This window comes from Meles meles, chromosome 15 (genome assembly GCF_922984935.1).
Source record: "Meles meles chromosome 15, mMelMel3.1 paternal haplotype, whole genome shotgun sequence".
NCBI classification, from domain to species: domain Eukaryota; kingdom Metazoa; phylum Chordata; class Mammalia; order Carnivora; family Mustelidae; genus Meles; species Meles meles.
Window position 1 is genome coordinate 21,305,879 of NC_060080.1, and position 27,678 is coordinate 21,333,556.

The following is a 27,678-nucleotide window of genomic DNA, read 5'->3' on the forward strand; positions in this document are numbered from 1 at the left end:
AATTAACAAGCCATGAGAAAATCATCTCTGGGGGCGCCTGGGTGGCTCAGTGGTTTAAAGCCTCTGCCTTCCGCTCAGGTCATGATCTCAGGGTGCTGGGATCGAGCCCCGCATCAGGCTCTCTGTTCAGCGGTGAGCCTGCTTCCTCCTCTCTCCCTCTCTGCCTGCCTCTCTGCCTACTACTTGTGATCTCTGTCTGTCAAATAAATAAATAAATAAATAAATCTTTAAAAAAAAAAAAAAAGAAAAGAAAATCTCCTCTGGACCCGTGGGCTGTCACAAGACCACAGTCTGATGGCTCTGGGACTGTCACACGGCTGAGCCAACCTGACAGGTCAGTGGGCAGGGAGCCTGCTCTGTGGTTTGGTGGCGGCTTCATGGTCCAAAAATATCTCCGTTGTGACTGTCCTGGAGCCTGAAGCCCCACCCTTGGGGCCACCTTGTCCTTAAGGACCCTTAAGGTGTCCACGTCCACAGATGTGCCCCTAGGACCCAGGCCAGGCCTGAGGGCATATTGGGAATGAGCCAAGTTTCGTAAGGGAGCTGGGGCAGGGTGAGGCCCCAGACTGTGCTAAATACCATGGGCTTTGCAGTCTGACACACCTGAATTCAAATCTGCCACTTAATTGATGCTGTCTCCTTGGGTACGTTACTGACTCAGTCTTCCTCAATTTTCCTCATCTGCCAAATGGAGCTACTTCTGCCTGGTTATAGAATTATTGTGAGGATACAGTCAATGTAGAAAATGCCCAGCATGATGCCTGGTGTGTGCTGGGCTCTCAGTAACTGGCAGATCCTGTTGATACTCTGGGGAGGGCTCCTACAGGGTGGTGGGGGCACCAGCGTGGGGCTGCAGAAGGGTCCCGGTGTCTGAACCACAGAGGAAGGGGAAGAGGAGCCTTTGGGCCCCCGGGGAGAGGTGGTGCCCTCTTCCCTGGCTTGTCTGGAGCTGGCTGGACCCTCCTGCTGTGTCTCAGCACTCTCTGGGACCACTGGGGAAGCCGAAGCCCCTTCCAGAGGTCTGTCCAGTCCCCAACCCCTTGTGTCCCTGAGGCCAGGCCAGCCAGGCCAGGAAGTAGATGGCCCAAGCAGATGAGTTCATCAGTTCTTTATTGGTTGTCTGGGCCCCAAAGCTGTCCCCCTCAACTTCGGGTCTCCCTGAGCTGCCCCTCTGGGGGCCAGGAAGTGGACAGATTGGGGGTCCTGGTCCCAGCTACATGCCCCACTCTTCGGGGCTCAAGTTCTGGTACTGAGACTTCTGCGGGTGCAGGTCTCTATCGTCAAGGTTCATATCTCATCATTCTCCAGTTGAATAACATGAACTTCAAACTCATTTGGGGTGTTCTTAGACTCCAGTGTTTGCCCTGGAAGTTCCTCTGCGTCCTTTCCAGTGTCCCTGGCCTCTGCCTGTCCTGTAGCCTCTGCTGCAGGGCCTGGGGCTTCTCTTTCAGTCTCTGCCTGTCCCCCAGCCTCCTGCACAGGCTCTGAGGTCTCCCTTCCGGCCTCTACCTGTCCCCCATCTTCTCTGGGACCCAGGGCTCCCTGCAGCTCCTGTCCTGGCAGGCTGTTCGCTAATGGGGACTGCCTCCCAGTGTCTTGTGGCTCCGGGGGCTCTTCGGGCTGTGTGTGCCTTGGGGCCTCTGCTGGGAAGTTGATGAGCTCTGCCGGGGACATGAGCCCATCCCCGTTCAGGTCCTGGGTCTCGAGCACCTTGTCCACTACCAGGATCACCTGTGGAAGCACACAGTTGCCGTACAGGCTACAGTGAACAGACATGTTCCCAGGAGCCCTGACCCTCCCCACACCTCCCCACCTCCCTGCCAGGCAGGCTCAGAGCACTTCTTTCCTAGTGGATTCCCCAAAACAGTCATGATGAAAAAGACTGAAGCTCCAAGCAGCTGAGTCTCCTTCGTGGGAGAAGCCCTCCCCCTCCACCAGCCAGCAGGGCTTACAGGGTTGGCGATGGGAAAATCAGCAGCTCCAGGTGCCAGAGCTGAGGTCAACATGGACAACAGCTCCAGGCCATCCAGCTGTCCACTCTGGTCGTAGTCGTGGAGGGCAAAGAGGTAGAGGAGAACTAAGGAGGAGAAGCCGGATCAGAAGAGGCATCAGGAACAGGTGGAGGAGGCAGGGGTGACCGACGGCCCAGGGTCAGTCTTGGGTGTGCTGCCCCGGAGCCCCTGCCCACTGGCCCCAGTGCCCAGCCCCTCACCCTGCTCCCGGCTCATGTGTTCGGGCTCCGTTTCCATCCTCTCCAGTCCCTGCAGGTAGTTCTGCAGAAGCCTGCCAGAAAAGGGGAAAGTCAGCCCCAGAGGCCAGTGTGCAGACCCCCACCCCCCGACCCAGGCCACTCACCGAAGCTGCTCCTGGCCTGGCTGGAAGGGGTTGGACAGGGGCTGCTGTTGCACCTCAGGGTCCGGCCTGGAGGAGAGAGAGAAGGGCCAGGCTTGCAAAGAGCCTCCCTGAGGATCCGGCCTACCAGCCGCCCACCCTCAAGCTCCTGGCAGAATTCTCTCCCCAGACCCAAAGGGCGTTGTTCTCTCAAATTCCACAAAAACCTTGTGGGGCCGAGGCCCTTCTGGTCTCAGAAGCAGAACCTCACTCCCTCGGACTATTTTTACAGATTCCTAACTTAGACGTTAAGGGAAAACCCAAATAAAGTGTCTGGTTAGAGGCCAGATGAGGACACACCTAGTAGATACAAGTTGGAAACCCAAGAAAACAGTGAGTGGGTGTCTGGATAGCGGGGATCGTGGTCACCCTTCAGCTCTGGGGCTGGGGCCAAGGGGCAGGCCTGTGACTTGGCCCGGAGGCACTGCCCTGGTTTCCACAGACCGGATCTGCTCCACGACACATGCTGAGGGCATGCATGATGGTTCTGGAGTTTCCATCTGCTCAGGCTCTTTCTCAGTCCTTAAAGCCCAAGGTTTGCTCCAGTTCTGGACGGGGCTGCCTGGTTGACCCGAATCAGTCCAGACCTGCGAGGCTAGATTGCAGGAGCCGCTGCGGCAGCTTCTGTCCCTGCTGCCAGCCTTGCTGCTCTGTCTCTGTCCCTCCCCCCGCACCCCACATACCCAGTGTGGTCTTCACACCGGAGCCTTGAGGCAGATGAGCACACAAAGCAGAAGAGATCTGCTAATGATCTCGAAGGCTCTGGTATCCTCACAGAAGGTCTGGAGAAGAGGAGCATAGCCCCTTCCCGGGCCACAGCTGCTTCCCCAAGCCTCATACCCTGTCAGAACTGAAGCCCCAGATCCCAGACAACCCACAGCTTCTTCCCCAAGCCTCACACCCCGTCAGAACTGAGGCCCGGGATCCCAGAGAAACTGATCCCAGCAAAGATGTCCCGTTGCCCGCTCTCCTACAGGCAGAGGCAGAGGTGGCAGAGGTCAGGGGAAGGTGGGGGATACAGAGCTCCAGGAGCATACACCCCAGGCTCCTGCCTCCCAGAGGGGCCCACCGCACCCTCAGACTCTCCAGACTCCCTGTATCCCAGCCTATGGCCCTGCCCTCTGGAGCCCATTACCTCACGGTTCCGTCCTTGGGAGCAGCCTGACTCAGGGGCAGCAGCAGCACTAACATTCTCGTTGCCAAAAGTAACAACATCCTTGCAGGAACTGGAACTAGGAACAGCGTTAGAGAGTCAAGGGGAAGGGATGTCTGCCACAGAGGGGACAGGAGGGTTAGACAGGAGCTCCTTCTCTCCTTCTCTCCCTGCCTCCACCTGCAGCAGGTGACAGGACTCCTTCCTGCTCAGGGAGGAGGCCCACACAGACATCAGCCATCCCCTGTGGAATCTGCCGGAAACAAATCTTACTCCAGACCCAGTGTGTAAAGCACGGAAAGCAGATCCACTGTGGCAGAAGCAGCTCTGGAGGCAGGAGTCCCTCCCCACGCCCATCCCCCACTCTGAGGTGCCCTGCCCATCCCCCAACCCCATCCTCCCACCCACCCCTCAGCCAGAGGTGCTCAGAGAAGTACAATTCAAGTACATCTACTCCAGTCCAGTTCCTCACTTTGCAGATGGAAACTAGATCAGAGACATTAAGAAAAAGGCCAGATCATAAATGCAGAGGGTCACAAAAAGACCAAGACTTATGCAGAGGCAGATTATTAGCCTGTATTTATTAAAACTCACCCAAGAACAAATAAGTAAAGGCTCAGACTCCTTGAAAGAGATCTAAACTCAGGTAAGGGTTGAAACAAACCAGAGTCAAGCCAACAGTGGCCCCAAGACCTATCCTTTTCTCTTAGGAAATCCCAATAGAAAAGAAAAAACAAAAGCTTCCCCTTAGACCTTCACTGTGCAGGCCCACTGGCAACACAAGCTCTTGGTTATATGAAAAGAGTCAAAGAAAGGATCAGTCAGAAGCACAGAGCATGAAGCTTACTGACTAGTCCCAGGTAGGTGTATGGATCCTGCCGATTCCCAAGGAAGCACACACCTGCCATAGCTGAGGAAGACCTCTCTAGGAAGACAAATCCTCAGGTGGAGAGGATCAGGAACCACTGTCAGGGTCCCTGATATTCTGGCTGGCATGGAATTCTCCTGGAGAAAGTCTGTCGGTTTCATCCGATTCTCAAAGAGCTCCTAGCTCTAACAAGGTGCAGTAGCACAGCGAGGCTGGATTCCAGTGCCTCAGAAAGGTGGGGAAGGGCAGGGACATGGCCTTGCCCATGGGAAGACGCATGTGGGAGGCTGCCTGTAGCTATGCAGAGCACAGAAGAAACAACCAAACATGGAAGTCTACAAGAAGGTGAAGCTACCAAGAGGCACAGAAACTGTCTTTAGTTTTCTCTGCATTTACGTAGACCCAATAGATATCATGAGTCTATATAGTTGATCAGTGTCCATAATCCACAGTGGCCAAATGGGTGCTGAAACCACAGTTCCCCTAAAGGTGTCCATGAACATTGGTTGCAAAACAGATCCTTGAGCTCCAGTTGTCGCACCCAAGAGAGAAAACAAGTCTTGGGCCCATCAGGCATGGCACTGAGATCTCCATATCATCAGCTGGGGGCCCTCAGGGTTAGGGTTAGGGTTAGGTTAATCCTAACCCTAGCTTTAGATTTTCTTTTTTTTTTTTTTTAATATTTTATTTATTTATTTGACACAGAGAGAGAGAGATCACAAGTAGAGCAGCAGACAGAGAGAGAGGGGGAAGCAGGCTCCCTGTGGAGCAGAGAGCCTGATGCGGGACTCGATCCCAGGACGCTGAGACCATGACCTGAGCCGAAGGCAGCGGCTTAACCCACTGAGCCACCCAGGCGCCCCTAGCTTTAGATTTTCTAAAATAAAAATTGCCATGGGCACCTGGCATGGGCTTAGTTGGTTAGGCCTCTGCCTTTGGCTCAGTTCATGATCTGGGAGTCCTGGTATCGAGTCCCATAACAGGCTTCCCCTGCTCTGCAGGGAGCCTGCAGGTTAGGTTAGGATTAGACTAGGGTTAGGGTAACCCTAACCCTAACTGCCGTAGACACATTTCAGTGAAAGGGTCATCTAGAAAAATATCCAACCCTCCATGTCTGGGAGTATGATAGGAACTGCCCCAATGAAAGTCATTCCAAAGCTGGCTAAAAATAGAAAGTATCTTTACAAATGCATTGAGTTGGCAAGAAAGTAAGAAATTCTGAGTACAGTGAAACAGAAAGCACAGGGCAATGGTAATCCTGGGGGGATGAGCTTGAAGTAGGCTTTGGCTGTCCAACCAAACCCTGGTCAATTTGCACTATCAGTTGGAGTGGCTGGTGCAATAGAGGAGCCCAGAGATAAAGGTTGGACCCACCCAGTGGGAGGAGACTAATAGGAGATTCCCTACCTAGAGCTGGGATTCAAACAGCCCTACTCAATCCATACTTCTTTGTGGACAAAAAGCAAATGTGCCACAAAGAAGGGAAGGCAGCATGAATCTTGTCTGTCTTGACCTTGGTGCTGGGTAGAAGGGATAAAGTCTTCCCTGAGAATTTGTAACAAGCCTGCTCTAATGTGGGTCCAAGGCTTGAACTAAGCTACCACTGTGCTTCAAAAGCCAAAGCACATTGCTTGCATTTTAAGTGGTACCTGGTTGAGAGTACCTCCAGTCAACTAGTAAAGGAAAATACACATCTTGTGTATTTTTGTGTATCTTGTGTATATATTGTGAATTCCAATTCAGGCCCCAAAGAAATTCCATTGGTAAAGGGTCATGGAGCATGACCTCACAGCCAGAAAGTCATAAACATACAGGGAAATAAGACACTGTGAGTGAGAGCCAGCTAACCAATAGAGGGTGAAACCAGATTTGCAAAAGAAGGACACTGGAATTATCATACCAAGAACATGAAGTATATTTAATATGTTTCAAGAAATTAAAGAGAAGCTTGAAACTATGGGAAAAGAGTATGAGCATAAAAATGACCAAGAAGGGGCGCCTGGGTGGCTCAGTGGATTAAGCCGCTGCCTTCGGCTCAGGTCATGATCTCAGGGTCCTGGGATCGAGCTCTACATTACGCTCTCTGCCCCGCAGGGAGCCTGCTTCCTCCTCTCTCTCTGCCTGCCTCTCTGCCTACTTGTGATCTCTCTGTTAAATAAATAAAATCTTTAAAAAAAAAATGACCAAGAAGATTTGAAGAAGAGCCAAATATAACTTCCACAAATATAATAAAAAGATTAATTTTAAAATGCAATGAGTAAGTTAGACAATGTGAGAATTATTGGACAAATTATCCAGGAAGTAGCTCATTGAGCCAAAGAAAGAAAATATAAAACACAGGTTAAGTGGCATGGAAAGTGAAGGAGAAATGGGATCGAAGCAGTGTTCTAAGATGTAACAGCTGAGATTTCCCCCAATCTATTGCAAAACACTAATACTCGAATCCAGGAAACCCAACAATCCAAGGAAAGCTAAATAAATAGGATACACACCCAGAGCTATTCTGAAACTATATGATACCAAGAAAAAGAGGTCTTAAAGGCAGTCAGAAGGAAAAGACAAATCCCCAAGAGGACGATTAGACTGATAGTTGATTTCTCAACAGCAACAGTGATACCAGATTACAGTAGTACAGTATTTTAACACATTGAGAAGGGGGAGTGTGGGGGGCGCAGGGGAGAACTGTCATTCTAGAATTCTTGTCTCAGCAAAATTATCTTCCTAGAATGAGGTGAAAAAAAAACCAGTTTTAATAACAACAAATTAGAGAATTTGCCACCAACATTCCTCCATTAAAGGAAATTCTAAGGGATTTATTGCAGGAAAAAGGAAAATGATCCCAGAAGGGTTTGAAATGCAAGGAAAAATGGTGAGCAGAAAAAAAATCAGAAAGTATTTGGGAAAAAAGAAACAAACGTAGACTGATAATTACATTAATATAGGGAGCAAAAAAAGGTGAACTAAACTACAATATTGGACAACATTAAGATGTAAGGTAAGGGGGCGCCTGAGTGGCTCAGTGGGTTAAAGCCTCTGCCTTTGGCTTAGGTCTTGGTCCCAGGGTCCTGGGATCAAGTCCCACATTGGGCTCTCTGCTCCGCGGAGAGCCGGCTTCCTCCTCTCTCTCTGCCTGCCTCTCTGCCTACTTGTGATCTCTCTCTATATATATCAAATAAATAAATTTTTAAAAAAAGATGTAAGGTGAGGATGGTTGTTTGGGAAGAGAGTAGACATATTGAGCAACTTTGTTAAATATGCATGGAAAGGTCTTAAGGAGAACCACTAAAAAACCAGAAATGGAAGAAATGGAATGTATGACCTCAAACCAGCAGAGAATGAAATGAATGGAATTTCTAATTTTTTATTAAAGCAGGGTTATTTTTTTAAGATTTTATTTATTTATTTGACAGAGAGACGATAAAGAGAGGGAATACAAGCAGGGGGAGTTGGAGAGGGAGAAGCAGGCTTCCTGTTGAGCAGGGAGCCCAATGTAAGGCTCCGTCCCAGGACCTCAGGATCATGACCTGAGCCGAAGGCAGATGCTTAATGACTGAGCCACCCAGGTGCCCCATGAATGGAATTTTTTTAAAAAAATCATTTCAAAGGAAGACAGTAAAAGAGAATAGAGAAACTTAAAAAAAGGAAAAAGTAAGGCAAAAAAAGTATAAAATAAGATGGTAAAAATATATCTAAGTTTATCAGTGGTCATAACTATAAATTCTTTAAATTCATCAGTTAAGAAATAGAAATTACCAGGGTTCCTGGGTGGCTCAGGGGGTTAAGCCTCTGCCTTCGGCTCAGATCATGATCTCAGGGTCCTGGGATTGAGCCCCGCATCAGGCTTTCTGCTCAGATGGAGCCTGCTTCCCCCCCCCGCCCCCCCGCCTGCCTCTCTGCCTATTTGTGATCTCTGTCTGTCAAATAAATAAATAAAATCTTAAAAAAAAAGAAAAGAAATAGGGGCGCCTAGGTGACTCAGTGGGTTAAAGCCTCTGCCTTCGGCTCAGGTCATGATCCCAGGGTCCTGGGATTGAGCCCCGCATCGGGCTCTCTGCTTGGCAGGGAGCCTGCTTCCTCCTCTCTCTCTGCCTGCCTCTCTGCCTGCTTGTGATTTCTGTCTGTCAAATAAATAAATAAAATATTAATGAAAAAAGAAATAGAAATTACCAAAATGCATACAAAACAAGATCCAGTTATATGTAATTTTCAGGAGATGAACCTAAAAAGTAGAGACACAGGTTGAAAGCAAAAGGATGGGAGGATATATAAAACAATAAAAAAGCAATAATAGACAAAAGAAAGCTAGTGCAGCTTTATTGACATTAGACTAGACTTTAAGATGAAAGGCATTATCATAGATAAAAGAATGTCATTACAAAATTCATAAAAATTTAATTCCCTGGGAAGATATCATAGTTCTGAACTTGTATATATCTAATCACATAGCCTCAAAACATCTAAAATAAAAACTGCCATGGGCGCCTGAGTGGCTCAATTTGTTAGGTCACTGCCTTCGGCTCAGGTCGTGATCCTGGAGTCCTGGGATGGAGCCCCATAAGAGGCTTTCCCTGCTCTGCAGAAGCCTGCTTCTGCCTCTCCCTCTGCTTCTTCCCCCGCTTGTGCTCTCTCTGTCAAATAAATAAAAAAAATATTTTAAAAAAACTGCTATAACACTACACACCTATTAGAATGGCCAAAATCCAGGACACTGACAATACCAAACACTGGACAGGATAGGAAGCAGCAAGAACTCTCATTGCTGGTAGGAATGCAAAATGGCGCGGCCACTTTGGAAGACACTTAGGCAGTTTTGTATGACATTAAACGCATTCTTACCATACAACCCAGCAAATTCAGCAATTGCACTCCTTCATGTTTATTGAAAGGAGCTAAAAAATCATGTCCACACAAAAACTTACACATAGATATTTACAGCAGCTTTATGCATAATTGCCAAAACTGGAAAGCAACCAAGATGTCCTTCAATAGTGGATGGAGAAATAAACTGTGGTAGGGTGCCTGGGGGGCTCAGTCATTAAGCGTCTGCCTTTGGCTCAGGTCATGGTCCCAGGGTCCTGGGATCGAGCCCCACACTGGGCTCCCTGCTCAGCGGGAAGTCTGCTTCTCCCTCTCCCAGTCCCCCTGTTTGTGTTCCCTCTCTTGCTGTCTCTCTCTGTCAAATAAATAAATAAAATCTTAAGAAAGAGAGAGAGGAAAGAAGGAAGGAAGGAAGGAAGGAAGGAAGGAAGGAAGGAAATGTGGTATACCCACACAATGAAATATTAGTTAGTGCTAAAAAGAAATGAGCTATGTGGGTGCTGGGTGGCTCAGTCAGTTAAAGCGCCTGCCTTCGGCTCAGGTTACGATCTCCAGGTCCTGGGATCGAGCCCCACATCAGGCTTCCTGATCAGCGGGGAGTCTGCTTCTCCCTCTACCTCTGCCCCTCCTGCCTACTCATGCTCTCTCTCTCTCAAATAAATAGACTCTTTAAAAAACAAAACAAAACATGAGCTATCAAGCAATGAAAAGCCCTAAAGGAATTTAAATCAATATTACTAAGTGAAAGAAGCCAATCTGAAAAGGCTATGCACTGTATGGTTTCGACGGTAAGACATTCTGGAAAAGGCAAAACTGTGGAGACAGTCAAAATATCAGTGGTTGCTATGGGTTGGGGTGGAAGGATGAAGAGGTGGAGCACAGAAGATTTTAGGGTAGTGAAACTACTCTCTATGATACTACAATGACAAGACATGTCATTATACAATTGTCCAAACCTACAGAATGTTCTAGAATGAACCCTGACGTAAACTATGGACTTTGAGTGATGATGTGTCAGTGTGGTTTCCTCCAGTTGTCCGAATGCACAGTCTGGCCTGGGATGTTGATCGTGGGGGACCAGTGCATGTAGGGGGGAGCACAGAGGTATACAGGAAATCTCTGTACCTCCCTCTCAACTTTGCTGTGAACCTAAAACTGCTCTAAAAAAATAAAATCTTAAAAAAAAAAAACGACCTAGCAGAACTACAAGGAGAAAAGTCTAATCTGCCATCGTGGTGGGAGAATTTAATAGACATCATCCAATATTTGAGAGATTAACCAGACTAAAAATGAGTAAGAATGTAGAAGGTTGAATAAAAAACTTAATATGCCTGAGCTAATGAACAAATGAGAGACCAATCCCCTAGCAAGTACATATTCTTCTCAATACATGTGGAATATTTATAAAAACTGACAATAGGCCAGAGCACATGGCTCAGTGAATGACAAAGAATCTGTCTCGCACTATATTATATGACTAACATAGAAACCAACAACGAAAGTGATGCAAAAAATCTCACATACATGGAAATTTAAAAGGCATACTTACATGTGGATCAGAGAAGAAAATCATAATGGAAACTGTTAAATACTTAGAGTTGGATAATACTGGGAAAATATGCCTGAAAACAAGATAGGTAGCCAGAGCAGATCAGAGGGAAAGTGGATTGACTTAAAAGCATCTAATAGAAGAAAGAGCTAAAAGTTCGTGAGTTAAGCTTCCAATTCAATAAGCTAGTAAAACAGAATAAACTTAAAGAAATGAGGAGCACCTGGGTGGCTCAGTTAAAGCCTCTGCCTTCAGCTCAGGTCATGATCCCAGAGTCCTGGGATCGAGCTCTGAATCGGGCTCTCTGCTTGACAGGAGCCTGCTTCCACCTCTCTCTCTGCCTGCTTCTCTGCCTACTTGTGATCTCTCTGTCACATAAATAAATAAAATCTTTAAAAAAATAAAGAAATGAAAAAACAAAAGATGGTAGAGATTAGGAATACGACAGAGAAGAGCGAGAAAAGCCAGGCACTGGTGTTTCTTTAAAAGGACTAATAGGGGCGCCTGGGTGGCTCAGTGGGTTAAAGCCTCTGCCTTCAGCTCAGGTCATGATCCCAGGGTCCTGGGATCGAGCCCCATATCGGGCTCTCTGCTCAGCGGGGAGCCTGCTTCTCCCTTTCTCTCTCTCTCTGCCTGCCTCTTTGCCTGCTTGTGATCTCAGTCTGTCAAATAAATAAATAAAATCTTTAAAAAAAAATAAAATAAAAGGACTAATAAAATAGACAAACCTCTGACACAGTAAGAACAAGGAGAAACGGCACAAAGAAAGAACATTGGCAATGAACATGAGGACATAACTACAGAAATAGCAGAAACTTGAAAACCTAGAGGTCAGAGCTAATTTCCTAGAAAAGCTTGATAGCAAAACTGATGGAGGAAGAAATAGCAAATTTTAATAGTCCTATAACCATTAAAGAAATTGAATCAGGGGCGCCTGGGTGGCTCAGTGGGTTAAAGCCTCTGCCTTCGGCTCAGGTCATGGTCTCAGGGTCCTGGGATCGAGCCCCGCATCGGGTTCTCTGCTCAGCAGGGAGCCTGCTTCCTCCTCTCTCTCTGCCTGCCTCTCTGACTACTTGTGATCTGTCTGTCAAATATATAAATAAAAATCTTTAAAAAAAAAAAAAAAGAAATTGAATCAGTGAGGATGAGCCTCTGTTGTTTGAGGGACTACAAACCTGAAACTTTCTAGAGAGCAACCTGGAAATGTGTGGTGATTGCCATGAAACTGACCCAGTGATACCATCCTGAGGATTACAGAGGGAGGAACTCAAATGGAAAAAGAATTATAAAGATATTTATAACCATGCCATTCATATTAGTGAAAGAAACATAATCAGCCTGAATGGCTAACATTTAGGCAATGGCTAAGCAAAGCATATCAAAGGACGGAGCAATTAAAAATGATAAATATTGGGCGCCTGGGTGGCTCAGTGAGTTAAGCCTCTGCCTTCGGCTCAGGTCATGACCTCAGGGTCCTGGGATCGAGTCCCACATCGGGCTCTCTGCTCAGCGGGGAGCCTGCTTCCCCACCCCACCACCTGCCTCTCTGCCTACTTGTGATCTTTCTGTCAAATAAATAAATAAAATCTTTTTAAAAAATGATAAATATTGCAGAGCGCCTGGGTGTCTCAGTAGGTTGTGCACCTAACTCTTGGTTTCAGTTCAGGCCATGGTCTCAGGACCTGGGATTGGGGGGAGGGCCTGCCCCACCCCCCTGAGCTCTGAGCTCTGTGGGGAGTCTGCTTCTCTCTCTCTCACATAAATAACTTTTTTAAAAATGATATTGAAAACCTGTAAGTTTTATAGGAAAAAATAGATGTGAATATATCAAAGGCTTAAACTTCTGTATCATGAAAGACACCGTAAGTCAGGTACAACAGGACAAGTGAGAGAGGCCCAGGGGAGTGTAAGTAGGGTTCAAAACTACCTCGATTCTTGGGAGGGGGAGCTCACCGCAGCCTGCCTCAAGGAGGTGAAAAACAGAAATCTCAAGAGAGAGCCCATGGGGACTGAAAGGAGATGCAAGACTGAGACGCCTGAGCCTGAGCCAGGAGGATCAGCGAGAAGGTCCTGCCCACGGGGTCCCCGAGCATTCTGGAAGCAGTGGCTGTAGGAGGGTACAGGTCAGTGGGGCAGAGGGCCTTGGTTCTTTACGTGCAGAGTGCTGCTGGGTTTCTTGGGAGGCGGGGCAGTGGGGGCTGGGCTCAGCTGAGGGTTCCGGTATCTAAGATAGAAAAAGAGGCACGTAATGGCTGAGAAGGCCAGCTGGCCAGAAGCAGCCAGAAGGAGATGCTGGCAAGTAGAGACCCTGGGACTAGATACCGCAGAAGACCTCGTGGGTCGCAACAGATGTCAAAGACCTTTGTGGCCGAAGACCAAGAGGGTGAGCATCCCCAGGGAAGGCAAATAGAAATATAAGTTTGTAGAACGAAGATAAAGTTTATTTACTGCTTTACTATTTATTAAGCACCCACTGTGTGTGAGGCACTATCTTACAAGTGAGATGATAAAGTAGAATTACTTCTCCTTTTTTTCTTAAAGCTTGCAAATATATAAGAAAAGATACAGATGTTAGACAGTGATTGAGGGAAAGACAGGGAAACAGAGTTACTGAGGAAGAGGTCGCACAGCCTAGAGAGGAAGGGTATGGGCCCGAACCTCAGGCGGCCTGAACCCCAGGCCTGGCTCTGGAACCGCGAGGCTTGTGTGTTTTAGGCTGTTCATCTACAACGTGAGGCAGACGAGAGCACGCCTCACAGGGCGCGGAAAGGGTTCAGTGACACCTGATTGTACACATCCTCCACATTTTGCACAGTGCCTGCTTGTACACAAACACCTGTTTCCCTCCAGAAGTTTCCCTGGCTGGCTCTGCAGGGGCTTCACACACACGCTCCTGGTCTCCCCACCTGGATGCCCTCAGATTGTTTCCTGCACCCCCGCCCCATCTGTTTACTGCCAGGACCTGGGCCTACAGGAGGATTTGGAGTAATTTAAATCCCTCAGAGCTGTCAAAACCTATTATCCGGGCTTCTCGGGCACTAGCAGTTGCCTTTTAAGAGAGGACCGTCTGGTGGGAGCAATTCAGGCATAAAGGAGAAGCACCCCTCAGATTCCACTAATCTACTCCCTCCTTAGGCCAAATGTTCTGGTTTGCAAAACAGGGCTACAAATTCTTTGACCCGCCTTCCCACAAAGGACCAAGTCTAATTTGCCTTTCCTTGTATACAATCTGAACTTAGCCACTCAGTTCAAACGAACAGCTGAAATAAAGGTGTGGGTCATAAAAGGTGCCATAGCTCTTACCTGGTTCTGCTTCGCTCTCCCTCTGTCTCCTCACACGCACATAGGCCCCTGTGGAGCCCTGAGCCGCCACGGAAGAAGTCTGGTGTCCCCGAAGCTGCCACGCTGGAAAGACTGTGTGGGGAAACCGCCGACGGAGGCCTGAGGAGGGGCAGCCAATCTGGCCTTCGGCTGCTCTCGTCTCCCCAGCCCGAGACCACCCAGGTGAGAGGGCAAACCTTCAGGTGATTCCAACTCCCAGCTTTCAAGGTGCCCCAGTCCACCGGAATGAGCAGACATATGTTGGTTTCCACAGCCAGGCCCAGACTGCACGCTCATGAGCAAGGTCAACGTTATGGCTTCCCGCCACTAAGTTGTAGGGTGTTTGTTAAGTTGTCTTAGTAATCAGGACTGTGTGTGACCTGGGCAGCGGTCACACGGGGCCCACCTCTCAGAGGGGCCCTTGGCTTTAACGTAATGCTCTGCTGACTCCATATTGAAATTATTATTTTTAAAATAAGTACGCTCCACCCACACTGTGGGGCTTGAACTTATGACCTTGATATCCAAAATCACCAGCCAGGTGCCTACCATCCTGAAATTCTTACTCTTGTTTTTGCCCTGGGCCCTGAAAGTACGTACCTGGTCCTGAACCCTGCCCACATGAATTACTATTATCCCCCTCCTCTTAGTCCTATGCATCTATTTCATGTATGTAACCACGCAGGGGACGCCTGGGTGGCTCAGTGGGTTAAGCCTCTGCCTTCAGCCCAGGTCACGATCTCAGGATCCTAGGATGGAGCCCCAAATTGGGCTCTCTGCTCAGCAGGGAGCCTGAGAACCCCCCCTACCACTCTCTGCCTGCCTCTCTGCCTACTTGTGATCTCTCTCTCTGTCAAATAAAAAAAAATCTTAAAAAAAAAAAAAGATTTTTTTGTGTAGTGGACCGAGGACAGAACTTTGGGACCAGCCCCCACCACAGGCTGTCCCTGCGACCTTGGGTAAATTAATTATCCTCACTGAACTTCAGTTACCTTATCTGCACAATGAGATAATAACAGTACTCACCTCTCCCGGTTACAATGGGTAGTGAGTGCGTAACGAATTACTTGCACAAATTAATGTAGTAGCCTCTCTTTTGTCCTTGTCTCAGGTATCTTCTCCATTTAAGGAACCCTCCAGGGGTGCCTGGGTAGCTCAGTGAGTTAAGCATCTGACTCTTGATTTTGGCTCAGGGTGGTGAGACCAAGCCCCATGTCCCGAGCAAGGAGCCTGGTTGAGATTCTCTTTTTCCCTCTTCCTCTGATCTTCCCCCTGTTCACGCTCTCTCTCTCTCTCTCTCAAATAAATACATAAATCTAAAAAAAAGGGGGGGCACATGGGTGGCTCAGTGGGTTAAAGCCTCTGCTTTTGGCTCAGGTCATGATCTCAGGGTCCTGGGATCGAGCCCCTCATCGGGCTCTCTGCTCAGCGGGGAGCCTGTTTCCCCTCTCTCTCTCCCTGCCTCTCTGCCTACTTGTGATCTCTCTCTGTCACATAAATAAATAAAATCTTAAAAAAAAAGAACCCTCCATATCCACATCACATTAATCTTCCTTAGCTAGAACGCCACTGCTCCAAAATCTTCAAAGTCTCCCTATTTCTGTTACAGTCCACAGTCCTCACCTCTTGGCATTCAAGGCCTTCTGCAATCAGCTGTCAGGTCAGCATTTTATATTCATCTTCCAGTGCTCCATTACACCAACACTCGGCTTCAAACAGAAGGGCTACTGGAGCCCCCCACCCTCCCCCCAACACACAAGTGCTTCTCGATTTCACTTTGCAGTGCTTTTGCCCAAGCTCTTCCACCCTCTACCTGGAACGCCCTGGGCCCTCCTGACAACCCAGGCATTCTGGTTATAGCTCATGTCACAAGCTTAAATAGCTGTATGGCCCACCTCTATTGTTTAAAGGAAGTCAAGCTAAGTCACCTCAAGTAACATGTCATGAGGTTGGTGTAATGTGATTTGTTCATGCTGAAGACATTTCTCAGCACTTTTTTAAAAAGATTTTTATTTATTTATTTGACAGAGCTCACAAGTAGGCAGAGAGGCAGGGAGAGAGGGGAAACAGGCTCCCCGCTGAGTAGAGAGCCCGATGAGGGGCTCCATCCCAGGACCCTGAGATCATGACCTGAGCCGAAGGCAGAGGCTTTAACCCACTGAGTCACCCAGGCACCCCATTTCTCAGCATTTACAAAAGCTTCTGTAAGCAACAGAAAAAACGCATTCTTGAACCACCACCCGTCAAAGGTGTTCCTAATCATTCCCTACAACTATAGAGCAAATAAATGTGATTTACCCTCATGACCACCTGAAAGTCACAGCTCTTAGTTAACGGTTGGGATGTAGCTCCGTAGTTATTCATGTCCTTCACACACACGCACGTGCACACACTCACATTCACAATGACTCTCAGGCTTCACATTTCTTCAGGCCTTTGCACCAGCACAGGTGAGGAGAGCCCAGCCTTGGCGTCAGACCTGAGATCAAATCCTGCCTCTGGGTCCTGACAGAGTGATCCAGGCGAGTGTCTTAACCTCTCTGAGCCTGGGATAACGGTACCTGCCTTGTAACAGCCTGGGGAAGAAGCAATGGGATAATGCAGGGTAAATGACCGGCACCTGTATTTCCAGAGAATCTAGATTGTGGCAGGAGCCTTTGATCTTGGGTAGCTTCCATCCAGGGCAAAACTTTCTTCCACAGCATCCCTGTCAATGGCCATCAGCCCTCGCTTGACTTCCAGGTCAGGAGTCCAGCCCCTCATAGGGCATCCTTTCCGTTTCTGGCTGAGTCTAACTGTCCGAAAGTTATTTTGAACTGAATCCTAACACTTGACTTGTCCCTCTGGTGCCCCTCTCCCTCCCAGGGCACGCCCCCCGCCAAAAGAACACAGAGCGGTTCTACAGTCAAAAAGGTCCCACACCTGAGAGCCGGTCTTCACCTTGCCACTTCCAGATGGGCGCTAACCTGGGGCCCCTCTCCAGCCCCCCCCCCACTTTTCTTCATCTGCCAAGTGACGATGAAACTCCTACCAGCCGCCCCCCCCCCCCCCCGGATGTCAGAGCGACAAAGGAGACACCGGAGGGAACCGCGGGTGGGGAACTGTGGAACCCCATCATCACACCTAGGGAGCTCCGGATTCGCTTTCCAGTGAATCTTCCTCTACCTGCTCTCCGGACCTCCTCCCGGGAAGTGCGCCGAGGCGGGAGCCGCCGCTCCAACCCCGTCCGCGCCGCAGGGGGGACGCAGAAGGGCTGCGCCTGCAGCCTGGGGACCCAGAGGCTGGGAGGGCGCCCCAGCCCCGCGGTCCCGCCCCGCGACCCGCGCGTCCCCCGCCGGCTTTGGTAGCGGCGGCGGCGGCCCCCAGCCGGCCCAGCCCGGTGTCCCGCAGCCCGGGGGCGCGGAGCGCAGACCCACCTGCGGCGAGCGCGGCGAGGGCTGGGCTCCGGCTTCGCGGCGGCTCGAGGCTGTGCGGCCGCCGCTCCTCGGCTCCCCGCCGGGCCCTCCCCCGGGCCGCTCCACGTGGCCGCTCCACGTCGCCCTCCGGCCGGCCGCCGCCCTGGCCCGGGCAGAGTCCGCAGCGCCCGCGGCGGGGGGCAGGGCCGCCGCCCTCCGCAGCCCCCCGCGAGCCCCGCCGGGCTTCCTCCCCGCGGTCCCCACGCGTGTGCGAGCGAGCGTGCGTGTGTGCGTGTGTTTTTGTGTGTGTGTGTGCGCGCGCGTGTGTCTGTGTCTCCGTGATCTGAGAGACAGAGACGGACATTTACAGACCCACAGACGAAGAGGCAGATGGTGAGGCTGGTGTTCATGAGAAGCAGGTCTAACTGTGCGGGTGCCCCCGTGCCCCTGCCTGCTGGCCCCCAGATGTGCAGGCCAAGACAAAGCGTGGCTGTTAGTGCGACCGTGACTCTTGGCTGTGGCCTTGTGTATGAGGCGCCTGTGACAGTAGGCCTATGGGACACTGTATCCAGAGAGACAAGATGGCCCTGAGAGGGTATGGCCAGTGTGTGAAGGACTGGTGTGTGACAGGAGGGGATATTCCTAGGACACGGGTCAGGGTATCTGGTGGAACCCTTCCTGAGTTGTCTGTGATGCTCAAGTGACAGCTGTGACTGCTGGTTTCCAGAGGAGGTGTCCTCGTGTGGCTGTGACCCTGTGCATCACTGAGAAGTGCTTCCATGTGAAACTCGATTGGGGAGGGGCTGGGAAAAGGATCATCTTAAGGGCGTTGGTGGCAGTCATGTGCCAGGACAGAGTGTATGTAGCTTTGCGGTCAAAATGGTGTCACCTACTTTTGTCACAGTGACCAGTTCCACCACACTTCAGACTACATCCTCACCCACTGGCCCAAGGTCTTAGTTCTTTAAAAGAATCACTTCTTTTCTCTCCAGAATCTTCCACTTCTCCCTCTCCATCAGCTCCTTCCCATCAGCATCTATCACCACAGACCCTCATCAAGGTCACCCTGTCCTCCTTCCTGTGGTGAACACTGCTGGACACTACCTCCTGGAATGATGGTATCCGCTGGCTTCAGCAACACCATTCTTTCTCTCGGCATTTTCTTCGTTTTCTTTCTGTGCCCGAGTTCCTCTGGGCGGTCTCTTCACTCCCCATCTGCTCACGTGCTCATCTGTTCATGTAGCTTCCATCACTATCTGTTATGGGTGGAACAGAGTCCCTCAAAAAGTCCTATGTTGTCGGGGTGCCTGGGTGGCTCAGTGGGTTAAAGCCTCTGTCTTCAGTTCAGGTCATGATCCCAGGGTCCCAGGGTCCTGGGATCGAGTCCCACATCAGGCTCTCTGCTCAGCAGGGAGCCTGCTTCCCAACCCCCCTGCCTACCTCTCTGCATACTTGTGATCTCTCTGTCAAATAAGTAAAATCTTAAAAAAAAAAAAAAAGTCCTATGTTATCATCCTCACCCCCAATACCTCAGAATGTGACTTCATGTGGAAATAATTAGTGAAAATGAGGTCATGTTGGCTCACGCTACTCCAATATAACTGGGGTCCATAGACACACACAGGGAGACCAGCATGTGAAGACACAGGCAGAGACTGGAATGAAGCTTCTACACGCCAAGGAAGGCCAGAGATGGCCAGCAAACACAGGAAGCTAGAGAAGATGCATGGAACAGAGCCTTCCTCCCAGCACTCAGAAGGAACCAATCTTTCTGAACCTTGGACTTCTAGTCTCCAGAACTGTAAGACAATAAACTTCTGTTGTCTAAGACAGCCAGTGTATAGTACTTTGTTATGGCAACTCTGCAAACTAATGTATCATTTAAATGCTGATCCCTATCGAATCTCAATTCCAATCTCCAAGCCCCAGACCACTTTGGGAATTGAACATCCTCTAATTTGTGCCTAGATTTTAATTTATAAAGGTGACTGAGTGAGGACACGGAGAGGTCAATGCCACCGAAACATTTAATGTTACAGTTGCCCTAGAAACTAGGGGCACAGCTCACCACACAGGACGGCAGGGAGAGGCACCAGTGTAGAGGGCAGAAAGGAGCAAGGAGGAAGGCCTAGGCCACAGCCTTTGCTAAATGGGAAAGGCAAGGCAAGGCAGACAGTTTAGGATTGCCTAGTTGGAGTCATTCAGGCAGGCTTTGGGACATAGGAACTATTCCTAGTTATCAGATACCTGACCCTGGGTTGATTTTGGACAGGGGAAATATTAGTTTATTGAGTGAGAATTAGATTAAAGAAGCAGGTCAGAGTATGGGCTCTGGATTGCAGGTGAGATGCCAATTTTGACTGTCTGGCCCTGGGATTCACGGATGCCAAGTAGACAAATACAGAATCTAAGAAAACACAATTAGAACATCTACCAGCACACTAACCTCTATGTGTCTAGTCAGAACGAATCCTCTTCCTCCTCAAACCTCCTTCCTCTTGCCCAGTTCCCCTGTTGCAGGGACTGGCATGGCATTGCACCCCTGGGTCATGTGGTCAGAAACCCGGGAGTCCTTCATGATTTCTCCTTCTCCCCCAGCCTCCAGTCTACCACCAGGTCCTACCAATTCTCTTCCTGTCTTAAAGATCTTCACTCCTCTTAGGAGCTTCCTCAAGGCTACGCAGCCACCGGCCATTCCAAAGTTCTCTTAACAGCCTAACTGGCCTGTTTCCTTTCTCAGCCTCCTCTAATCCATTCTCCAAACTGCCTGAAGGAATTCTGCTAAAACACAGCTCTAGTCATGTCTCCCACCCCTTAGTAAAACTCTTTGATGGCTTTCCTCCACCCTTAGTTTAAACTCTAACGTCCTTTGTGTAGCTGCTCACATTCTGATTGTTGACCATCTCATATGCCCCAGACGCACCAGACTTCTTTTGGTTCCTTTAAGAAGTCTCTCACATCCGAGCTTTTGCTTATGCTGGAACTGTTCTCTCCCCAGCTCTCCTTTGCCTGGGAAACTCCTACTCGGTTTTTTTTTTTTTTTTTTTTAAGATTTTATTTATTTGACAGAGATCACAAGTAGGCAGAGAGTCAGGCAGAGAGAGAGAGGAAGGGAAGCAGGCTCCCGCTGAGCAGAGAGTCTGACATGGGGCTCGATCCCAGGACTCTGGGATTATGACCTGAGCCGAAAGCAGTGGCTTTAACCCACTGAGCCACCCAGGTGCCCCCTCCTACTCGTTTTTTGGTTTCGCTTTAAATGTATCATCATTTAACATCTGGGTACACTTTCTCTGACCCAGGGAGTTGGGCCCCTCCTCAGTGCTCTCACGGCAGCTCCACTTCCCATAGCAGCCCCGTGCCCGATGGCAGGGGTTCAACCCCCACTATACCTTTGAATCTTCCAGAGAACAAGTTACATCAACACCGAGGCTTCTCTCCAGACCAACTACATAGCAGGGGGCGATGCCTGGGCCCTGGCAGTTTTTAAAACTCCCAGATGAATCTCATCTTCAGTCAAGGTTGAGAACCACTGCTCTGTTAGATGACATACTTGTTTCCACATTCCAGTAATGACAGGGAACCGTATCCGGGGTTTCCCAAGTGCCTGGTACAAAGTGGGTGGTGAGTATATATCCATTGCCCTTCCTTGATGGGGATTAGATGAGACAGCGCAGAGTGACACGGTGTGACTGTAACCTGTGTGTGTGTGTGACTCTGTGTAGAACGCCATGCACTCAATAGCTGAGACCTAGGTGACAGCGGGGGTGTCACAGCGTGAATGGCTGTGTCCAGTATGGGAAGGCCACTGTGAACGGCCAAACGTATGCGACGGCAGTGTTGTCACAAGGTGAGAGGCCATGCCCTGAGTGTGAAGGTCACAGGATGTCACCGCAGGAGTGGCCGTGTCCTGGGTGCCAGTGACTGGGGGTCTGGGCAGGCTCGGGAGCAGGCGCAGGAGGAATCTCTCACCAAGATGGCGGCTGTGGGGAGGCCGCGGGTGCTCGCAAGGGGCGGCACCGCTGGTGACCGCGAGGCGGAAGCAGGAGGCGTCCAGGCGTGCTCCCCCCCGGGCGACGGGGCGGGGAGGCCACTTGCAGGTGACTCGGCTCAGCTCGGCGTCCCGCCAGGTCCCGGCGCCGGCCCTCACCACGCCTGCCGCGGGGTCCAGAGGCGGGGGCCGGGCTCCGGACCCCCGCACCGCCGGGTCGCGGAGGCCGACCCTGCCGTAGCCGGGCCACGGCGTGTAACGGGCGGGGCCGGGTGCTGGACCCCCCCGTCAGGGACTTGGGGATCGGAGCCCAGCACCCAAGAGCTGAGCTCCTCCCCAGGGCCCGCAGAATGGCACCTGGGCAGAGCCCTTCTCCCTGCTTTTAGGTCTTGGCGCCACCCTCTGCCTGGGCTGCTACTGGAGATCCGTGCCCCAGATGGGTGCGGGCCCAGACTCTGGCCAACGGGTTTAGGATCCTCGGCCTAAGGGGCAGCTTCCTGCCAGAGACTAGAGCTCTTTGTGGGAGGTGGCACGATCGGGCCTCCCCCAACAGGTGAAATTTGATGCCTCCACGCCACCAGCAGCCCTGCCACACGCTGCAGCAGCGCCCTGCTTTGCTGCGATCATGGATCATCTAACGGAGAGTGGGTTGGTTCCTTGCCCGCCTAGATTCTCTGCATTCCTTATGCTCCCTGTACCAGTTGGGCCTTGCAGGCAGCGGAGGGGTGCTGCTCCCTGAGGATGTGGGCGAACATTTGGGGAAGGGCGGGGTAGAACGCATCTTGAAGTGTCAGGGAGATGCTCTCCTCTTCTAAAAAGCCAGTCTAGGGCGCCTGGGTGGCTCAGTGGGTTAAAGCCTCTGCCTTCAGCTCAGGTCATGATCCCAGAGTCCTGGGATCGAGCCCCGCATCGGGCTCTCTGCTCCGTAGGGAGCCTGCTTCCTCCTCTCTCTCTGCCTGCCTCTCTGCCTAGTTGTGATTTCTCTCTGTCAAATAAATAAAATATTAAAAAAAAAAAAAAGCCAGTCTATGGACGCCTGGGTGGCTCAGTGACTTAAGCCTCTGCCTTCGGCTGGGGTCATGATCTCAGGGTCTTGGGATCAAGCCCCGCATCAGGCTATCTGCTCAGCAGGGAGCCTGCTTCCTCCTCTCTCTCTCTGCCTGCCTCTCTGTCTACTTGTGATCTGTCTGTCAAATAAATAAATAAAATCTTTAAAAATAAATAAATAAATAATAAAAAGAGTGTCTAGTTCAGTTTCTCACTAGCCTCACCGAATAAAGGAACTGGAGGCCTATATGCTCTGCCTGATTCCCACCGCCGCACCAGCTTAGTAAGGCCTTGCTTCTCCTATAGGCTGGTGGAGGTTCCCCACCTGGCTCAGGACTAATGGATAACCCTGTCGTTCATTCTGCCCTGTTTTAACTTCTAGGCTCTCCATGTATACACGGTGCAATGGGAAATTCTGAAGAGATTTTTCTCACTGAAATTTAGATAAGATACAAAATTTACATATCCAGAAAAATCTAAATCTTTTTAATCTTCATTAAACTGTTCTAGGTAAAAAACAAAACAACAACAAAAAAAAACTGTTCTAGGTAATTGAGTCTAATATAAAACCCACTGATTCAAGCCCTTAAAAAAGATATACAGGGAATTTAAATGTTACCTAGCTTTTCAGAGCTTTTTACATTTGCATGTATTGTCTGCCTTAATTAAAGAACCAAACCCCAGTACCCTATCTATCTTACCTTCTATGCTTAATTTCAAAAGTCAGTCATTTCAGGGATGCCTGGGTGGCTCAGTGGGTTAAAGCCTCTGCCTTTGGCTCAGGTCATGATAGTAGGGTCCTGGTATTGAGTCCCGCATTGGTTTCTCTGCTCAGCAGGGCCTGCTCCCCACCAACCCCCGCCTGCATTTCTGCCTACTTGTGATCTCTGTCTGTCAAACAAATAAATAAATCTTAAAAAAAAGTCATTTCAGACCAGAACTCTCCTTAACTAACCATTTTCCTGTTTGGAACCAGCCACAGAGAAGTCAGAGACCTCTGCCTCTTTATATTCCAGATCCTTGACTTCCATATACTAGTTAAAGAGCAAGAAAAGTGCATTCTGGAAGTCCTAAGGAATATGGATTGTCCAGCATGGTAATGGACTAGTATCGATTCATCCACAGAGACCAATGGCATCTTACTAATTAATTCTCAAGAATGAGTCAAGAAACACTCCAGTAGAGCTAAGATTAAATTTATCTGTGACCTAATTTGTCCTCCACTGCTGAGCTGTTTGATCAAGGATTCCATAAATTGATAACTCAGAATCCTGGCAATGAGGAGGTAATAGAGCACAGTGACTAAGAGCATGAGCTCTAAAGTCAGACCTGGGTCGAATCCCAGCTCTGCCACCAGCTGTCTCTGGCAAGCTAACTTACTCAACATTCAACCCTCTTCCCAGGGGGGGTTCACAGGATTATGCCAAAGAACTGTTGTGAAAATCACAGGATATAATCATGTAAAGTGCCTAGCACAATGCTTGAAACATACGCACTCAACAATTTTTACTTACTGGTATTGGTGGTAATACTATAATTGCGAGTTCCATCCACTTTGTCTCTTGCTTGCTGTGTGACTTTGGGCAAACGACTTCATCGGACATAGTTTCCTCATTTATAAATATCCTAGCCCATGAGGTTGGGCTTAGCCTAGTACCTGCACATAACCCACAACAAATCACAAGCACCATTATTCCAGGGCTTCAAGAGCAGCGTAAAAGTCACATCTTGAGATGGCCTCTCCAGTTCATAATTTTACCTAGCCTTTTTTGAGTACTGCTCCTGCAAAGACCTACTAGAAATCTGATCATAGGGTTCCTTAGGGCTCACAACAGAAATGCAATTTCTATTTCTTGAGCCTGAGGCCTTTCGACTTTCTATAGCATACCTTTCTCGTAAGCCTTCTACGTGGCTAGGCCCTCTCACTCACTTGATTTGTGTCCAGAAGAACCAGCAGAGGCGGTGAAAAGTCAGGGTCAACTCCCCACTGATCTATCCCTGTCATACTACCTCTGTTACCTTTGCTTTGGCTGGCTTGAAAGAAGAGGAAAAATCTGTCCCTCCTTGGGAGTATGTTCTAACAGCAGGCCCCATGAGTAAGACAATGAGGCGCTGTGGTCAAAGTCTTTGAGCGTGAGCACATGCCGTAGGGAGCGTATGTGGCAGTGCGGTGCAAAGCCAGGAAACGGAATGGCCAGAGCTGGTTTTCGGAAGATGCCAGTGTGGATAATTCAACTGCAGGGCAAAAGTCACAGACTGAATGGTGCTGTACTTCAGCCTCTGACCAGGATGCTAACCCAACCCAACCCAACTTTCCAAAGGAGTCAGCTGGGCCATGTATCTTACCTGTTCTCTCCAAGATAGGGCTGGGCCACACACAGGCTGAGTGGGAGAGTTAGCACTTGGTCAGCCGCCGCGGCTCCTAGCCCTGGCAAGGAGTCAGTTCAGAGTCAGGCCGGGGGGACTAGGGTCCTTGTGTGCTCTCTCTGGACTATATTCACAGTAATGACTTGGCCATTCCGGGCCAAGGTGTGCTCGATTTCTCATTGCCACAGGCCGGCCTCTGGAGAGGGGTCACGCTGGTGTTGGACACCTCACTGGCCTTACAAACCAGCTGGGGGGTGAGGCCGACTGTTTTGGTTTCAGGGGCCTCAGCTGGTGACTGGGTCCTGGTTTCTGGCCTTCCTGGAGCAACACTGTCCAGTCACTCTGAGACTTTCTACGCTACGGTGTTTTGAGAGGCGGCTACAAACCATCTTCCAAGTCCTACTGCAATCCCGGCCTCCAGTCCCTTACTGGAGGTAAGAAGGGACAGAGGGGGTAAACGAGAGGCTGCAACTACAGGGGAATCCCCTGCCTTCTTGAACCTGAAGGTAATCTTTGCCCCATCTACCCCGGTGTGTGGGGATAACAATCAGAGAGGTTATATGGAAGGGCTATTTAATTGCTCAACCATGAGGTAATATTTAATATTATATGTCCCATTACAGCTTCTTTTTTTTTTTTTTTTTAAGATTTTACTTGAGAGAGAAAGCATTATGAAAAGAGACAGAGAGAATACGAGCAGGGTGGCGGGGCAGAGGGAGCAGCAGACTCCCCGCTGAGCAGGGACCCTGACATCGGGCTTGATCCCAGGACTCTGGGATCATGACCTGAGCCAAAGGCAGAGGCTTAACTGACTGAGCCACCCGGGCACCCCACACTTTGTTAGGATCCTAATGTCTTGCATAACGTATGCCCCGAAATGATGCTAATGGGAAGGTTTGGGAGTTGTTTGTTGGGGAAGAAAGGTAAACCTTCCCAAGTATATGGAGATCCTAGATCCTAATAGTTTCTTTGTGTGCCCTTTTCTTCAAAACCACAGTGAAGTCCTCCAAACCCCAGATAGAGGCCAATTCCTGCTAGACTGGGCTGGCCTGCGCGGCAGCAGTCACTCTACTACCCAGCCCATTGCGTTATTACTTCCCGGCATCACGGGCAGTAGCCAGGACTCCTGTATCTCCCAACTGGCTAGCCAAGCTCTGAGGGATGGTTACAGGTAAGGATGGGTCAAGTCCAGAGGAAGTGGGTGGTGGCTGAGAACTTGTCATAGGGAAGGCAGTAAAGACCGTGACACCTCTGGGGAGAAGGCACTATATTTTATGAAGGGCACCTTCTGACTGGGGTCTGAAGACCCCAGTCAGAAGGGGAGGCTCTGGCTGAGATGTACCTGTGTGTGCCACAGAGCTGTTGTATTTAGTAACCGGGGCTGCCGTGGGGAAGAACTGCTGGTGAGAACCCGCCTCACTCATGGTAGCCCTTCTCCCTACTACCTTAAGACATCCTTGGCCCTGGGGTTCTACCTACCTTCCTCCTCCCATGTCCCTGCCATCCTTCGGCCTTCTGGCCAGGGTCTCCCTCCCTACCCAATGATCTGGCTTGCCTCAGACCCACAGGGCCTTTTCTGCCAGCAACACTGAAGGTCTGGAGATAGTCGTGAATCACATAAAGCACCGCTACTCCCAAGCTCCGCTGCTGGCCGTGGGCAGCTCTCTTGGAGGGTAAAGGTTGTCTGGACTTGCCCCAAAGTCCCAGTCTTCGTTTCCTCCTCTGTGTCCTCTTCCCCTCTCCTGTGTCCCCGCTCACTAATGCCAGCCCTTCTTTCGGGCCCCTCGTCCTTCCTTCAGGATATCAGTGCTGAACCACCTAGCCCAAACAGGGCAGGCTTCAGGGCTGGGGGCGGCACTGACTCTGTCTGCAGGCCGGGATTCCTCTGAGACCACCCACCCCCTAGAGACCCCACTCAACTCTTCAGTCAGCACCTCACTGCTGAGCTCTGCCACACTGTGAACCGGTAGGGTCTTGGGAAGTGGGAGGAGGCAGGAGACAGGGTGGGGTGGCGGACAGACCAGGTTCTCCCCGCGCTCAGGTCAGTTCTCTGTCTGGGTTTGCTCACTCATGAGACAGACAGGGTCAGATTCAGCAGAGGCAAACCTCTATGAACTCTCTTGCAGAAACAGAAAGGTGATGGAAAAGGCGGTGAATGCAGACTTCGTGCTACAGGTACAGTCTTTCAACCAGCACCCCCCGCCCAAAGTTGTCGGTATCTTCTTATTCCCTAGCCTCATCCTAGCCTATCCCACCCCCCACCCCGCCCCCTACCACAGGCAGGCCTGCACAATCCACCAGTTTGATGAGCACTACACCACTGTGGCCTTGGGCTATCAAGACTGTGTTACCTACGACCGAGCAGCTAGCCCAAGAACCAAGGTAGATGCCATCCAGACCCCTGTGCCCTGCCTCAATGCAGCGGACGACCCCTTCTCCACCATCTGTGGTGAGCACCCTGAATCTGGATGCTTTAGAGGCCCTAGGGCAAAATGGGCCATGAGGTCCAAGTGGAAAGAGCCTGGACTCTCAGGGAAGGCCTGGGTTCCTGACCTCCTCTCCAAGCCCTTCCCGTACAGGCTGCCCGACGCGCTCCCCACGTCGCACTGGTCTTCACGGCCTGGGGCGGCCACATCGGCTTCCTGGAAGGGCTGTTACTGCACTGCAGCACTGCTACAGGACCCGCCTCTTGCATCAGCTCGCCAGAGCCGTCTTCCAGCGCCCAGCGGACCTGCTCAACCTCGGGGACCCCTCACCTTCCAACAGAGGCAAGAGCTGACA

General features: G+C 50.2%; 2 protein-coding genes across 3 annotated transcripts; one reads left to right on the forward strand and one right to left on the reverse strand.

Annotated features, from left to right (window-relative positions):
- Positions 1 to 1,093: 1,093 nt before the first annotated feature.
- CGREF1 (cell growth regulator with EF-hand domain 1) lies at positions 1,094 to 17,669 on the reverse strand. 2 transcript variants are annotated; one of them, XM_045979628.1, is made up of 8 exons: positions 17,517 to 17,653; positions 16,498 to 16,676; positions 14,083 to 14,193; positions 3,527 to 3,623; positions 2,356 to 2,421; positions 2,213 to 2,283; positions 1,953 to 2,077; positions 1,094 to 1,731 (listed from the first exon to the last, which is right to left on the reverse strand). In XM_045979628.1, the coding sequence occupies exons 4-8, from the start codon at positions 3,604 to 3,606 to the stop codon at positions 1,288 to 1,290; spliced, it is 786 nt and encodes a 261-aa protein (XP_045835584.1). In that variant the 5' UTR covers positions 3,607 to 3,623; positions 14,083 to 14,193; positions 16,498 to 16,676; positions 17,517 to 17,653; the 3' UTR covers positions 1,094 to 1,287. The 2 variants fall into 2 exon arrangements, with proteins under 2 accessions (XP_045835584.1, XP_045835582.1); XM_045979626.1 differs by lacking the exon at positions 16,498 to 16,676 and having other exon boundaries at positions 17,517 to 17,669.
- On the forward strand, positions 13,028 to 27,676 carry ABHD1 (abhydrolase domain containing 1). The gene is given in 15 exon segments (XM_045979022.1): positions 13,028 to 13,074; positions 14,127 to 14,283; positions 17,293 to 17,775; positions 21,433 to 21,738; positions 22,037 to 22,127; positions 25,157 to 25,331; positions 25,895 to 26,068; positions 26,255 to 26,300; positions 26,458 to 26,570; positions 26,697 to 26,815; positions 26,818 to 26,863; positions 27,024 to 27,072; positions 27,181 to 27,346; positions 27,463 to 27,554; positions 27,557 to 27,676. Coding segments are annotated over 15 exon segments (2,184 nt in total).
- The last annotated feature ends 2 nt before the right edge of the window (positions 27,677 to 27,678 follow it).

Coding starts and splice junctions, on each gene's coding strand:
- CGREF1 (XM_045979626.1), bottom strand. CDS start 3,606: ATGTTGTTACTTTTGGCAACGAGAATGTTAGTGCTGCTGCTGCCCCTG. Junction 2,422..3,526: donor CCCAAGGACGGAACCGTGAG/GTAATGGGCTCC, acceptor TCTCTCCTCCAG/GCCGGACCCTGAGGTGCAAC. Junction 2,284..2,355: donor CCAGGCCAGGAGCAGCTTCG/GTGAGTGGCCTG, acceptor CTTTTCTGGCAG/GCTTCTGCAGAACTACCTGC.